Source organism: Arvicola amphibius, chromosome 1 (genome assembly GCF_903992535.2).
Source record: "Arvicola amphibius chromosome 1, mArvAmp1.2, whole genome shotgun sequence".
Taxonomy (NCBI): domain Eukaryota; kingdom Metazoa; phylum Chordata; class Mammalia; order Rodentia; family Cricetidae; genus Arvicola; species Arvicola amphibius.
In genome coordinates, this window is record NC_052047.1 from 15,818,083 (window position 1) to 15,832,567 (window position 14,485).

Sequence of the window (14,485 nt, forward strand, 5' to 3'; positions counted from 1 at the left end):
AGCTATAAAATGAAACTCTGCTTTGGGTGGTTTTACCGTCTAGGAGTAGTTAGGCACTGTGATATGGATGTCAGATGGAGCAGGTCAGTTCTGACATGAAAACCATAAACTTGAGTATCACATGTGACATCTCTGGTTTATGTTTTCTTGTATCTGAAGTGTGGATAATGATGGTATTTACCTCTTATAGCTTATGTGAGGATCAAATGTGCTGATGTGGCTCATATACTTAGCACAGTGCAGGCTGTCGCACCTGTCACTGCTGCTCCAGCACTCGACTACAGTGTTTATGAGGAAAGTGTGTGCAGGATATGGTTGGCAAACGACCCGCTCTCTGAAAGTTCTCTGCTGGCATGCTTCTTTCTCTTCCAGTTCCGAACCTTCGACCCATGCAAACAGCTGTGGTGCAGCCATCCCGATAACCCCTACTTCTGTAAGACTAAGAAGGGGCCCCCTCTCGACGGAACCGAGTGTGCTGCTGGGAAGGTGAGTGTGTCTGCTTGTGACTACGCTTCATCGTGCGCTGCATGGGGACCTTCCGAAGTCCAGCGAACGATGCCTACTGTTGGGCTATTTCCCTTCTGTGGCTGCTACCACAAATGGCCACAAAGCTGATGGTTCGAAACACTGGAAGTTGGTTCTGTAATAGTTGTGGAGGACAGGAGTGAGTTACACTAAGGTGTGGTGTCCAGTGTGGACAGGGTTGTGCTCACACCAGAGACTGTACTGTCACTTGGTTCCTTCCCTCTCCCAGCTCCTGGCCACATTCCTCTGACCTCTAACACAGTGGTGGTGTTATTGCAAGGACTGAGTCTTTTTGTGATGTTTTGAGCCTACCTGGATACCTCAGGATCATCTCCTGAATTTGAAATCTTTAACTTAATCATGCTTGCAAAGAATCTTTTACTAAATAAGGTCACCTTCACTGGCCCAGACATTAGGGACTTTTAACACTGGGAGGACCAGACACTTTGGATAAGTGTGGCCAAGGGGACAGACAGTAGGGACAGCAGATCTCTGGCCCCTGCTAGTGGTGTCTGATTTACTTGCTGGCATGGCATCCCTTGTGAAAGTTGCCCAGAAATAAAGGCATGCGAATTTATACAGAAGATTTGGCATCACTCCTGGGGGAAGGATGCCCGAAGGTTTTAAATCTCAGCTTGTGTAGTTGGGATTGAATGCTTAGAAACTGGCTGGGTGCCAAGGTGTGCTTCTCTTAAGGGCAGCCAGCCCAAAACAAAGGCATGCTAAGAACGCAACTTGAAGAGCCTCGACTAGGCTGGAAGTAATATATTGTAGATAGGACCAAATGCTGACAGGAAAGATTAATGCAACTTTTACGTTTTTTAAAAGGTTGATTTCAAACATACATAAACTGATCTTACAGGAAATATGCACACAAGTAAAAACCTGGCATTACAAGCACTTACATTTTATCTGGCACCGTGACAGCTACACTATATATACAGTCTTGCTTTGAGAAGAGGTAGCAAACAAATTTCAACTAAAATTAAGAGCAATAATGAGTAGGATTATTTTGGTTTATTAAAAAGTTAAGGTATAGTAGATTTTAATATCCAACTTCCCGACATACAATTGGATTATATTTAAATGTATAAAGAAAGTTTTTTAAAAAACTTTTTTGTCTACAGTATACAATAATATGCAATTGAAATTTGGAAAGAAAATAATCTATTCCCTTTGAATACTTACATGCTAAATGCTACGAATTGTTATCACGAAATCTCTGTGGCATCATGGCTGTATTAACCCATGTGTTATCACAGAATCTCTGTGGCATCATGGCTGTATTAACCCCACTTAGTTCTTGGATACATGTTGGTCCCTAAATAATTTATGAAATTTACATACCTCAATTTTACTTACCTAAAAGGTAAACATCATTATTTAACTTACCTATTTCTTTGATCCATAAATTAATATTTTTATAAAGTTAAATGTACTTTGAAAGCTGAATATAGTTTTTACTAAGTTGAGACACAGTTGCAGGCCATTGTTTTGAAAGGGGTCATGTTAGCATCCAGAAACTGAGGGTCAGCTAAGCAGGGAGAAGTGAAGCGGAGAGAGGATGAGGTCTGCTGGCCAGGCTGAACAGTCACGGGTCCTCTCCAAACTCACCTGAGTAAATGTTATTTTCCTTTTTAAAAGAAGATTAATGTATGTGTATGTGAGTCTGTATACAGCATGTATGTATATGTGAGTGAATGCCCAGTGTCTGTATGGTACAGACAGAGGCCAGTAAGGGACATCTGATCTCCTGGACTTGGAATTACAGGTGGTTGTGAGCCACCCGATGTGGATTCTGGGAACAGACCTCAGATCATCTGCAAGAGAGCAGTGAACGCTCTTACCCAGTGAGCCCTCTCTCCAGCCCCAAATGTATCACTTTAATCTTATTCTAGAAACTGTGAATTTAAGTTATCCTTCTGGTAAGATACTTTTGTGCAGCAAATGCCTGTGGGTACTTTTAAATCAGATTTAACTGGAGGGAGAATAGAGAATTGAAGACCTTCAAATGAGGGTCTCTTGAATAGCACTTCCGGTGGCCTTCATAATTACCCGTTTTTGTTTCCCCAAGTGGTGCTATAAAGGGCACTGCATGTGGAAGAATGCCAATCAACAAAAGCAAGATGGCAACTGGGGGTCGTGGACCAAGTTTGGCTCCTGCTCCAGGACATGTGGAACTGGTGTACGGTTTAGAACACGCCAATGCAATAACCCCACGTGAGTATAACCCTGCACTTCCTGTCGCTTTCCCATAGACCAGAAGTGATTCCATGTTCTGCTGTTGGTGTTTTTCCTTCTCTTATCCTGGGTACAAAATCGAGGATACAAAAAGATACTGTTCACAAGACCGCATCTTTTGCATTGATATTCTCAAGGTGCAGAGTTCTTAGTAATATAGAAGAGACATGCAAATGAAGAGGGCAGATGTATTGAAGAACTTGATGTTTGGAACGATTAGAGGGTTGAGCTGAGAGAGTAGATACTGTGTGCCCTCGCAGCTCTGACGTGTACATAAAGATGCAAAGGGCTTTGAGTGGAAGAATTACTAATAACCTCAACTAAATTCCAAAAGGCAGGTCCATCTGCTTCAAGGTAGACAAACACAGAAAGATGGTGGCAGGGACCATGAGAAGAAAAGACATTCATTCAATCAGACAAAATTCATAGGAGTCAAGAAAAAGTAATCAAATTATTCAACTTTGATATGCTAACTTGTCCTGTTGGGGCTTAACCCATGAGCAGCCCTTTCTCTGCTCTGGGAGAGGGATAGCTCTGGGCAGGCCTTTTATAAAGACTACTGATGGCTGCACACTGCCTTCATAAGAGGAAAGAATGCTGTATCAGAAGTAACAACACACTCAAAGCATGATAGTAAGAGTTACGGGTTCACCACAAGCCACGAACAATCCTAAGAGCTTTAAATACGCCATCCCATTGCGTCCTTACCACTTCCTTGCTTGGAAAACCATTTCATTTTGCTTTTGACAGAGGAGGAAGTAGAGATACAGGACTATAGGCTCAGCCTTTGAGCTGCACCTGCGTAGTTCATACGAGATAGAAAATATCATTTGCTCGGGTTATGTGTGTGCTTTCCATCTTTGTATATTTCTGGCATGAATGAAACATACCACTTGAGTTAGGTTGTGTTTGGGGGTCTTCACCCCTCGGTGGAGAGAGCAGCATGTATTCGGAGACACTAGACACTGGAAGCAAGCATTCCGCCTGTGCTGGCAGCTCAGACGTGCTGGCTCTTTGCCAGAAGCTCTGCGTCTGTGAGCCCGAGCGGCTGCACTACAGCCAGCCAGCCTTTGAAATGTTGTCTTTTCTCTAGGCCCATCAATGGCGGTCAGGATTGCCCTGGTGTTAATTTTGAGTACCAGCTTTGTAATACAGAAGAATGCCAAAAGCACTTTGAGGACTTCAGGGCCCAGCAGTGCCAGCAGCGTAACTCCCACTTTGAATACCAGAATACCAAACACCACTGGCTGCCGCACGAACACCCTGACTGTGAGTAGACACTATTTCTTTTTTCCTGCTGTGCAGATGGTCACTATGCGTTTCAGCTTTGCTGACACCAAGCCCTTGCCCTCTTGAGTCCACTGTGGTAGCATAGGAAGAGGGGTACTTACAGAGGCAAGTGGTTCAGGTTCCCAAAAGTCAGGCTAAAGAGTGCCTTTCTCCTGAGAGGTGGGGATTGTGGCAGACGTGGTATCTGGCCAGCAGCCCTGTCACCACCGCCACCATGGGAAATGACAGTGAATCACATGACTCAGGTGAATTCTTCAAGAAATAACCACAGCAGAGGAGAATAGTTCATTTACAGCTAAGTCAAGAGGAAAACAAACAAACAAAAAACCCCAAACAAAACAAAAACAAGATGGTCATTTGTTAAAAGAAATAGGCTATGTCGCCTTTTCTAAACTAGTTATTAAAAATACTCTTGGAAATTTTCTTCTAATGTTTGACATATTCCCATTAAATTCTGGGTTTGGTAGGCTCAAACTGAAACCTCTCATACTATTTCTTTTAGGTTGACCAATGAGTGTATACCACTGAATTTTACTGAGTGCTGTTAGAAAGGAAATGCAAGAATGGATAGGTCAAAATTGAACACTTTAGAATAAATGCATTATTTTCTAATTTACTTTAGTAAAGTTAGTCACTTGGATTATCAAATTAAGTAGATCCTACGAAGGACACAGATATCAGCTGGGTGGTAGGGTGAGACCAAAGACTAAAGCAGTCAGTGTTGAGAATGTTATTGAAGTGAAACTGGCTTTGAATCAAAGTTTACTAAAAAGCAAATGTAGGTGACATCAAGGTTTGCCATCATAACTTGTCAGGGATATCAGTCAAGTATAGACTGTGACTACCCTAATTTTTAATAGAACCTCTTATCCCAACAATAGCCCAGTTTAGAAGACATAAAATAGTTAATCATTCACATTTGAACAAATATGCACAGTGGTGTCATCTATTCCCCATTTTATTCATCCAGTATTTTATTTGGTTTTTCAGGCAGCCATATTGTAATGTTTTATCTTAAAATAAACTATGCTGGTCAAACATCCTATTTTATAAAAATAACTAATTTAAACCCACCTCTTATGCAGCCAAGAAAAGATGCCACCTTTACTGCCAGTCCAAAGAGACTGGGGATGTTGCTTACATGAAGCAGCTGGTGCACGACGGAACACGCTGCTCCTACAAAGATCCGTACAGCATCTGCGTGCGTGGAGAGTGTGTGGTGAGTTCAGGCTGCTGCCTCCCCAGCACCCACAGTGCCCTGTACTTCTACCTTTACCATTACTCAGAGGCGTGTCTGAAACTGCTTTCGACAGCTTTGTTCTTTGGTTTGCTTGTTTGAGAAAGAGTCTCCCGGCGTAGCACTGGCTGGCCTGGTACTCACTGTGCAGACTGGCTTCAGACTTACAGAGATTTGCCTGTCTCTGCTGCCCCAGTGCTGGGATTCAAAGCGTGTACCACCACACCCAGCTTTCAATTCATTCTTATTTGTGCGGTAACATTGCAGTGGCTGTCTTTGAAACATTCAGAAGAATTAGAGAAACCTTGCTTACTTAAAATCAGTTTGGTCACCGCATGAATCAAGATGCAAGAACAGTTTTAATTACATTTTTGACATGGCTAGATCAGTTTTCTAAGTAACTAATGCGTCTAGATTGGATTTCCAATCTAGAGGAGCTGTATTGGTTTTAGTATTTTACTAGTGCCAGCCTACCATTGTAAAAGACCTTTGTTTTCATAGAATTTCAACCTGCATATTTTTTTATCAGATCCACCTCTATTTCCCCCTTTTCCAGTTCTTCCTCTATCATCCCCACCACATTTCCCTCCCAACTTCATGTGTTCAGTTTTTTTCCTTTCTTTCTCAAACCCCCTACATGGGAGGTGGTTTGCATATCTTTAATCCCAGGAGTTAGAGGCAGGCAGATCTCTGTGAGTTTGAGGCCAACCTGGTCTACAGAGTGAGTTCCAGGGGCAAACAGGGCTACACAGAGAAACTCTGTCTTAGAAAAAAGAAAGGGAGGAATGAATGAAGAGGGAAGGAAAGAAGAAAGGAAAGAAGGAAGGAAGGAAGGATGGAAAGAAAGAAAGAAAGAAAGAAAGCACATCAAACCGACTACATCCTCTTAATACTACCTGTGTTCATGGCTACAGTGCTTCTAATGCCACATGGATAGCTTTTCAGGGGTCCCATTCCCTCCCCTAACAGCCGTCAATTGCTAATAGCTCCTGGGATGGAGGTGGAACTTAATGAACCCCTCCCCATCCATGTGGAATTTTAGTTGGCTTGATCTTCTGCGGGCCTTGTACATGCAGTCATTGTCTCTTTGAGTTCATGTGTGTAGCAACACCATGTCTACCAAGTAATATTATACATCTGGATCTTAGAATATCTCCAGCCATCTTCCACAATGATGGCTGAGTGTTGTCGGGCAGGCTGTGCTATAAGTGTCCCATGTTGAGCTGAGCATTCCACAGCTTCTTTTTCTATGGATGTTGAGCAATTGTAGGGTCTCGGTTTTAATCACCACCTAATGCAAAAGAAAACTTATCTGATGAGGGCTGAGAGCTGCATTAATCTTCCGGTTATAAAGACAAGAATTTAGGGGATGGTTTAATACCATGTCCATTTAGCCAAACAGTAGTAGTACTAGGTTCTCCACTAGGGCTTATGATCTAGCCAGCCATTGATTTTTGGTGCAGTAGGTAATACCAGACATGGGCTCCATCTCATAGAGTGGACTTTACAAACAGTCAGAGTGGTTGGTTACTCACATATATTGGTGCCGCTATTGCACCAGAGGGCCTATCTTGCTGGGCAAGTCATTGTTAGAGTGCACTGTTGGCTAAGATTGTGGAATGCTTTTCTCTCCCAGCAGCATAGAGCTGTGAAAGTTAGCTTATAGGGATGGAGGTTCCAGGACAGCACCAGCTTGATTTCCCAGTATTCTGTGATTCACGTATGCAGTGTCTTCAGCAAAAGGGTCTTCCCACCAAATTCTGAAGGGTAACTAAGAGAAATGGCAATAGCCTGTAATGTTTGGAGAGTAACTCAAAAAGAGGTAACCCGTTCCTGACACTGTGCTTTTTATTTGATAGCCTATGGTGTCTGAGGGAGGCAAGAATCCCTCCATTATAAAATAATTCTATTTAGGATGTATATATGTTACATTTTAGTTTAGAATACCATTTTGAATAAAAAAATCTAAGTTTATTTAAATGATTAATACAGAAATCTTCCAGATGACTCTAAACTTACATACTGAATTCTATGCCAAAGTTGTAGGCAAGAAAAAAAGTTTTCTTGTCTCAATTAGTCTTTTTACAATGCAGTTCATTTTTTTTCATATTCAACTGCTACTGTAAATTATTCATATTAACTCGACCAGTGTTCCTAACATGATCCATTTCTTTTTCACTTAGCAAAACTGAAGTATGCTATTGTGTTGCTATAGCAGAATACCATACATTGGGTAATTCATAAAACCAGAAGAAAGCAAAGCCCATGCTAAATGAAATTGGGTATTCTGGTCTGTGGTTCTGGAGCTGGAAAGTCCAAGGTGTGATGATGGCATCTGTTCGGCATCTTCCTGTTTCATAGTCCATGCTAGAAGTTAGGAGGGAAAGAGAGACTGGAAACTGAACAGAAGCAAGGCTCTTAGGACACCCCCTCTCTTGATAGCTATCCCATTTCTAGGACCTGAAAAATTATTTCATGGAAGCAGAGTCCTCAGGACCTAATCTTGGCAGCTTTTTATCTATTCTGTCTTACTGTTTTGAGATAGCATCTCACTCTATAGCCCAGGCTGCTTCCAAACTTACTGTGATCCTCCTGCTTCAGCCTTCGCAGTTGCTGAGAGCTGAAAAAGATGGAAGCCCACCCCTGACTTTTATTAGGCCCTACATCTCAACACTTTTGCATTGGGGATTAACTTTCCAACATAAACGGCTTGAGAATAGATATAAATGATAATGGAATGTTACTGTCATTATTTTAACCCCTACAGTACTTAGTATTAAATGTATGTCCATTTCCTGCCCATTTTCACTTCCAACTTGCAAGCCCAATGGTATGGCAGGTACCACATTTACCTGAATGTCCTGCCCAGTACAGAAAGCCTTCAGCTTTGACAGTCAGCAGTGTTGAACTATTGATTATGAAAATGTAAACTCAACCTGACCTTCAGGGCCTTGCACACCTTGTTCCTCACAGAGCTTTCACAGTTCTTGGCAGCGTGGAACACCCACCTTCACCTGTGTATAAATATTGATCTCTAAACCTGCTATCCATGAATCTAAAATTTCATAACTACTTGAATTTGTTCCAATTCAAAAATGCCTTCTCTGTTCCTTCAAGGCCCTGTGAGAGTGTTTGCTACGTTGAAGAGCTTTATTTTGCATTCTAACTCATGTTTAAACGATAACACTGTTTTACAACCCACCACATTACCGTATGCCTTTATGAATATGAGAGCAACGTGGAGAAACCATCACGCTATTGATTTTTAGATTTTTCTCCCCAGAATCGACTCATCTCTTTGCTTATAGATTTTGCTTGATGACTGTTGGGGAAATGGAGCTGGGAAAATGCTTTGTAGGAACAATGGCATTTATCAACTTATTGTCTAGACTATGATTCACTTTGTTATTTGATTTCACCCTAGTTCTTCAAAACTCTGGGGTCTGGGCAATCATAACCACAGTGGCAGGCTGGCGCAAGCTTGCTGGCCATGTGCATCACCATGTGGGATGTTGTTTGCTACGTGGCATTGTGAAACTCACTGTGTTTAACATCTTTTCTCCCCAGAAAGTGGGCTGCGATAAAGAAATTGGTTCCAACAAGGTTGAGGATAAGTGTGGGGTCTGTGGAGGGGACAATTCCCACTGTCGGACCGTGAAGGGAACATTTACCAGAACACCCAGGAAACTCGGTAAGAGGAGTGTTCTCCTGAATTAATACCCTTTTGTGCTATTTGACATTTTGAGACATCTTTTAGAATTTCAGGTTTTTAATGAGCATCACAGAAAGGAAAAGATAAGGAAAACTGTATTTAATGTTTTAATAAAAGTTTTCATGCTTAGGGGGAAAAGCATGTGCTGTATGTTATTTGAATTTAATCAGTGTGTATAAGACTAATGGATAATTTTGAATATATGTGGCATATAACTTATTATCTGGAAATGTAAAATCTTATAAAACCTTAACTATAACTTTTAATGTTGTATCATTTTTATTTATTTTTGTTTTAAAAGTGAGCAATTTTATCTTGTTACATTTATGGAGATAGCATCCATATATAGTATAATAGATTTTTTAAACAAAATAGAGATATATTGTATGAAAAATGCAAAGAAAAAATAGAGATACAACAAAAATTCTGAGGTATGATTGCTCATATATGTAACCTTTGGTGCTCATTATACCATTTAACCTTAAGTTAAACATATATCAAAGCGCCACAACATGGAAAAGAAAACTATATTCATGCAATAGGTAATATGTAAAAATATTTTAGCTTCAGAACTTATGTAAGAATTTCTATATAATGCATACAAACATTTATATAGTATAACAAATATTCATATATTTGATGAGGACTTATTGGGGAAATAATTCAGTAAATTTAGCAACTAAAGGAAAATATGAAGTTGGCATGAAGATTCTCTTAAGTCTTACAGTATGATCAGAATAATATCTGATGAAATGAGAGAAGGCACGGAGAAATTTGGTTTGGGTCTGGGCATTGCTACACAGGTTAATAGCACTGACTGCTTTTCCAAAGGATCTGGGTTCTGTTCTCAGCACCCACATGGTGGCTCACAGCCATCTATCTGTAGCTCCAGTCCCGGGGATCCAGTGCCTGCTTCTCACCTGTGTGAGCAGTAGGCCTGCAAGTGGTGAACAGGAACAGGCATACAGGGAGGCAAAACACTCATACACATAATATCATAAAATAACTAAATCTTCAAAAAAGAATTTGGTTTACTTTAAGTGATTATAACTAATAGAGGAACATATAAAAAGGTTCTGTTAGCCTTCATCCAAATGGAGTAACCCTAATTGTCCATTTTTATACAAATTACACCCTGGCTACCTGACTCTGGTGAATTCTAGAATCAGATTTGCTCTGTGATGTGCCATTTTTCAAATATGGTCCCCAGTCCTTAATGTCTTTGCTATTCTTTCGTGATGAATTATCAGGGTTTATACTATGATATTTATTTAAAAGCAAATAATGCTACTTCTGGCTGGCTGTTTGCATTATTTTAATAAAGCAAATGGAATTGAAGTACAAATGTTACACTTTGGCTAGAATCAAATAGAATTCTCTCTGCACTGCCAATGAGAGTATTGAATGTGGCTTCGTATTCCTGAAGTTAAATTTATTTTTCTGTTGGGGGATGTGGAATCATTGGTTTTATTTTCAGGATGAATTAATGTAAGGAAAACCTTTTCTTTGACTGGGATAGTTCTTTCTGCATTTTGTGTAACAGAAGGAGATGATACTGTTTTTAGACCACCTGAAAAACTTACACTAAACAAGAGTCCAAGTCAAAAGAACAGGTGAAGGGTCCCCTCGGTCACTCAAGAGTCAAAGTGGTCAGAGATAATCCAGCCTCCGTCTACTCGCGAATGTCGTTGTAGTCATGCACTAGACTAATTAACCTTTTCCAACAGGCAAACATTTAAGCAAGAGATGCCATAAGGAACTCAAGTTTCTGGAAAATGAAATCTGCAAGTATTCAACTTCAAATCACCTCCATCCTTTTGCATTCATGCTCAGTCTTACTTTCATTGACTATTTTAACAGTTTATCGGCATTGGCTAACTACTGTAAAATGCATTTTTACTTGGAAAATTTAAAGTTTCAGAGTATGTTTTATAACTTCCCCAATAAAATCTGTATGGCTCACGGGGTAGTCAATGAAACAGCAAGACTGATAAACGTGAAACCTCCACTAATTAACGACATTCTATTTAAGGGAAGACGAGAAGCGCGTTCGTTTTACCCAAAGGAGCTCGCAATATTTCTCTTGCTGAAACAAGAGAAACTAAGAATGTACTGGGTAAGTTGTAGCGCACTGCAGAAAGACGGGCATTCATAAATGACCTCACACCGATGTGCGCTCCTGGGCATCTTATTAAGCATGTTGCTTTTAACTGTTGCTAACTCAGGCAAACAGCCCAGCTCCTGTGTTGAACTGAACCTTAGGTTAAGGTGCTGAAAACCCTGATCCTAAATGACTACTTACATGTACTTATGACCCTAATATTATGTAAGAGTTGGGTAAGTCTACCTATAGATAAATGTTAGTTATACATATACAGATAACATTTTTTCTTGATTCCATCAGTAATTATATATTTCTATCTGGATTTCTTTTGGCATAAATTCTAGTTTACATGAACTAGATGCACAATAATATACTAAAAGTTTAGCGTGCATAATTTCCTATATTTATTTTTATTTGAGACAGCATCTTCACATGCAGCTGATTTCAAACTCAGTATCCTGCCTCAGCTTCACAAATGCTAGGTTCTGGACAGGTATCACCTCACCTGGAGCTGACTCATTTACTGGTACTGGCCATGAGATATAACATATCTGCCACTCGGTTTGTTCTATTGTTGATTTATAGTCATGAACAAGATTGTAAGTGCTATTTGATATAAGTTCAGGGCTTATGGTAATATTAAGATTTTTCCTATAAGAATGTAAAGTTCCAATAGTCAATTTAAGACTATTAATTTACCTTTTAGTTATTATTAGTTATCTAAGGCTAATTTGTAATTCATGACTTAGAAGACCGAGGATAGAGCAGTACATAATACACACTTGCATTCAGTTTCTTATAAATATTTATAAATATTTCTTTAAAGTGGGATTATAAATATTAACAGCATTTCAATACATGGAAGCTTGGCTATTTTTAGTGCCGTAGGTTTTTATAATATGTAGGCAGAAGGGATACCTCAAGGTCACCATGTAACAGCTTTTATTTAAAAGTACTATCTACAAGGGTAGCTACGAAAACTAGAACAACACACACAGGGCGACTCAGGAAAGCGTAACTGTTTGCCTGAACCGTGGATGCAACTCATAGGTCAACGCTAACTGTGGATTTTCCTCATGCAAGATGCTTCCGAGCTGTCGAGGGAGTTTCTGAGATGCCCCGTGTAGTTTATGGATGCCCTCTTCTGCGCGTGGGAGCCGGGAGGGTGCAGTGCCGGACTAACCGCGGTGTCGCCTTTGTTTCCTCTGCTTCCTCCCCTTTTCACCGCACGCGCAAAGGGTACCTTAAGATGTTTGATATCCCCCCTGGGGCTAGACATGTGTTAGTCCAAGAAGACGAGGCTTCTCCTCATGTTCTTGGTAAGTGTTTTTGTCTGCCAGCGCTGCTTTTCCACGCACATAAACATGAGATGTCAAAGACACTCCACACGGGGGTATGCGCGTGTATGTATGTATGTACACTCTACATACTATACATGCAGGAATGAGGATCATATATAAATTCATTAGTTGGATAGTATATAAAGTTTAATTATTTCTCCTAACTATCCTTATATTAAAACAAATATTTAAAACTAAAACTTCAGTTTGGGGTAGAAATGGGATTGATTGGTTCATAACTCCTGAGAAAATTTTACAAGTTTTTATTTATTAATCATTCTTTTCTCTGAATTAGGAGGTGACAAAAATAACATGTACCATTAAGGGAAGGCAATAGAAAAATTAATCGTTTTTAAAATTTTAATTTATTTATATTTTATGTATGAGTACTCTGCAGGCCAGAAGAGGGCATCAGATCTTATTATAGATGGTTGTGAGCCACCATGTGGTTGCCAGGAATTGAACTCAGGACTTCTGGAAGAGCAGCCAGTGCTCTCAACCACTGGTCCATATCTCCAACCACAAATTTATCATTTTTTTTTGTTGAAAATGACTGATGGATAGTTTTATAGAGATTTTGGATAGTTTTTGTAGATTTCAAATTCTTTGTAAATAGGCCACAGGAGAATTTTGCTGTTCCAATGTTAATTTTTTCTAATACCCGGAAGCTGTCCGTTTTTGATTGGCACTTGTGTGGTTGATTCTGATTTCTGTTATTTTTCTCTTATGGGAAAATAGTACAGAAAGCTCGTGGAAGCGGTTTCCAAGCACAGCTCTATAGAGCACGAGCTCTATGCCTGTTCCTGAACCGAAAGTTAGGGCACCTCCAGGAAATTTTGTAGCAAATTTTTTTTTATTGACATGTGATATCTTAAAAGTCTTTTTTTGTTGTTGTGGTAGTTCAAGAGCTACTTAAATTACATTCCCTGTCAGATGGCATAACCTACAAGCATTTGCTCAGAGTTCTTCTAGTTTTTAAATTCCTCATTGTTTATGCTAGAATTCAGATTATTCTTGGAATAGTTATCTTAAAAGCTTGAGAAATAAATGTAAAATAAATGGTTTTAACTAAAAATTTTTCAGTGATGTGAGAATTTTGAACTGTTTTCTCGCTTACTGATAGAATAAATTTACAGTTTGGAGGTGTCTATTATTTTTCCCACTAGAGAAGTATCGTACACTATAGTAACAACAGATCTGTAATGAATTAAGAACTCGATCAATAATAAACATCCTCTTCTAGCAGTAGCAACTGCAGAGTAGTCTGGGAATTTTACTGCCAGCAGAAAAACTATTGGCCTGGAAATCAATTCAGCTCTTTAGGGTGGCTATCAGCGTTTTACCAATCTTGAGAGATAGTTTGTATTGAGAAGGTGGCTATCAGCGGTTTACCAATCTTGAGAGATAGTTTGTATTGAGAAAATATCTATTATATCCAGAGTCCCAGCTTCCAGGGAAATGCATAGGGTGAGTGGGCTAATCTCTTTGACAATGTTTCTAAATGGGAATATTTGCAAACTTTATTTTTTACTCCTTTAACCATTTTTATCTATTTAACTCAGTAGCAATGTTTCCTAATGAGGGGAGTGGGGAAACTGTTGACTGCTTGATACTAATTAGACAGAGGAGTCACTGGTTTTTATTAGTAAAAAAGGAGGAAATTTGCTGTGGCTCATCCCCACTGCCGTAGGATAAATGTGTGCCCTCACTCATTTTCTTTTGTTTAGCTATTAAGAACCAAGCCACGGGTCACTACATTTTAAATGGCAAAGGGGAGGAAGCCAAGTCGCGGACCTTTATAGATCTTGGTGTAGAGTGGGATTACAACATTGAAGATGACATTGAAACTCTCCACACGGATGGGCCCCTACATGACCCTGTTATTGTTCTGGTACGTGCCATACAACATGTATGTAATCGCTTTTGTTTCTAATTTTATAATTTAACTTACCTGAAAACATGCTTAGTTACGATATATGACTGAATATTTCATTGAGTTTTTTTTGTAATTCTATTTATGTCTCCTTGTTTTGTTT

At 39.7% G+C, this 14,485-nt stretch overlaps 1 protein-coding gene across 2 annotated transcripts in view; it reads left to right on the plus strand.

Moving 5' to 3' along the window:
- Nucleotides 1-14,485, plus strand: part of Adamts3 (ADAM metallopeptidase with thrombospondin type 1 motif 3) — a 214,280-nt gene that overhangs the window by 181,291 nt on the left and 18,504 nt on the right. Inside the window, exons 11-17 of one of the 2 annotated variants that reach the window (XM_038330474.1) lie at nucleotides 373-486; nucleotides 2,600-2,745; nucleotides 3,860-4,035; nucleotides 5,142-5,275; nucleotides 8,861-8,984; nucleotides 11,038-11,121; nucleotides 14,177-14,340. In XM_038330474.1, coding sequence (XP_038186402.1) covers nucleotides 373-486; nucleotides 2,600-2,745; nucleotides 3,860-4,035; nucleotides 5,142-5,275; nucleotides 8,861-8,984; nucleotides 11,038-11,121; nucleotides 14,177-14,340 — 942 coding nt within the window. Of the gene's footprint in view, nucleotides 1-372; nucleotides 487-2,599; nucleotides 2,746-3,859; nucleotides 4,036-5,141; nucleotides 5,276-8,860; nucleotides 8,985-11,037; nucleotides 11,122-12,347; nucleotides 12,429-14,176; nucleotides 14,341-14,485 lie in introns of both variants that reach the window. The other variant, XM_038330465.1, reaches the window with a different exon arrangement.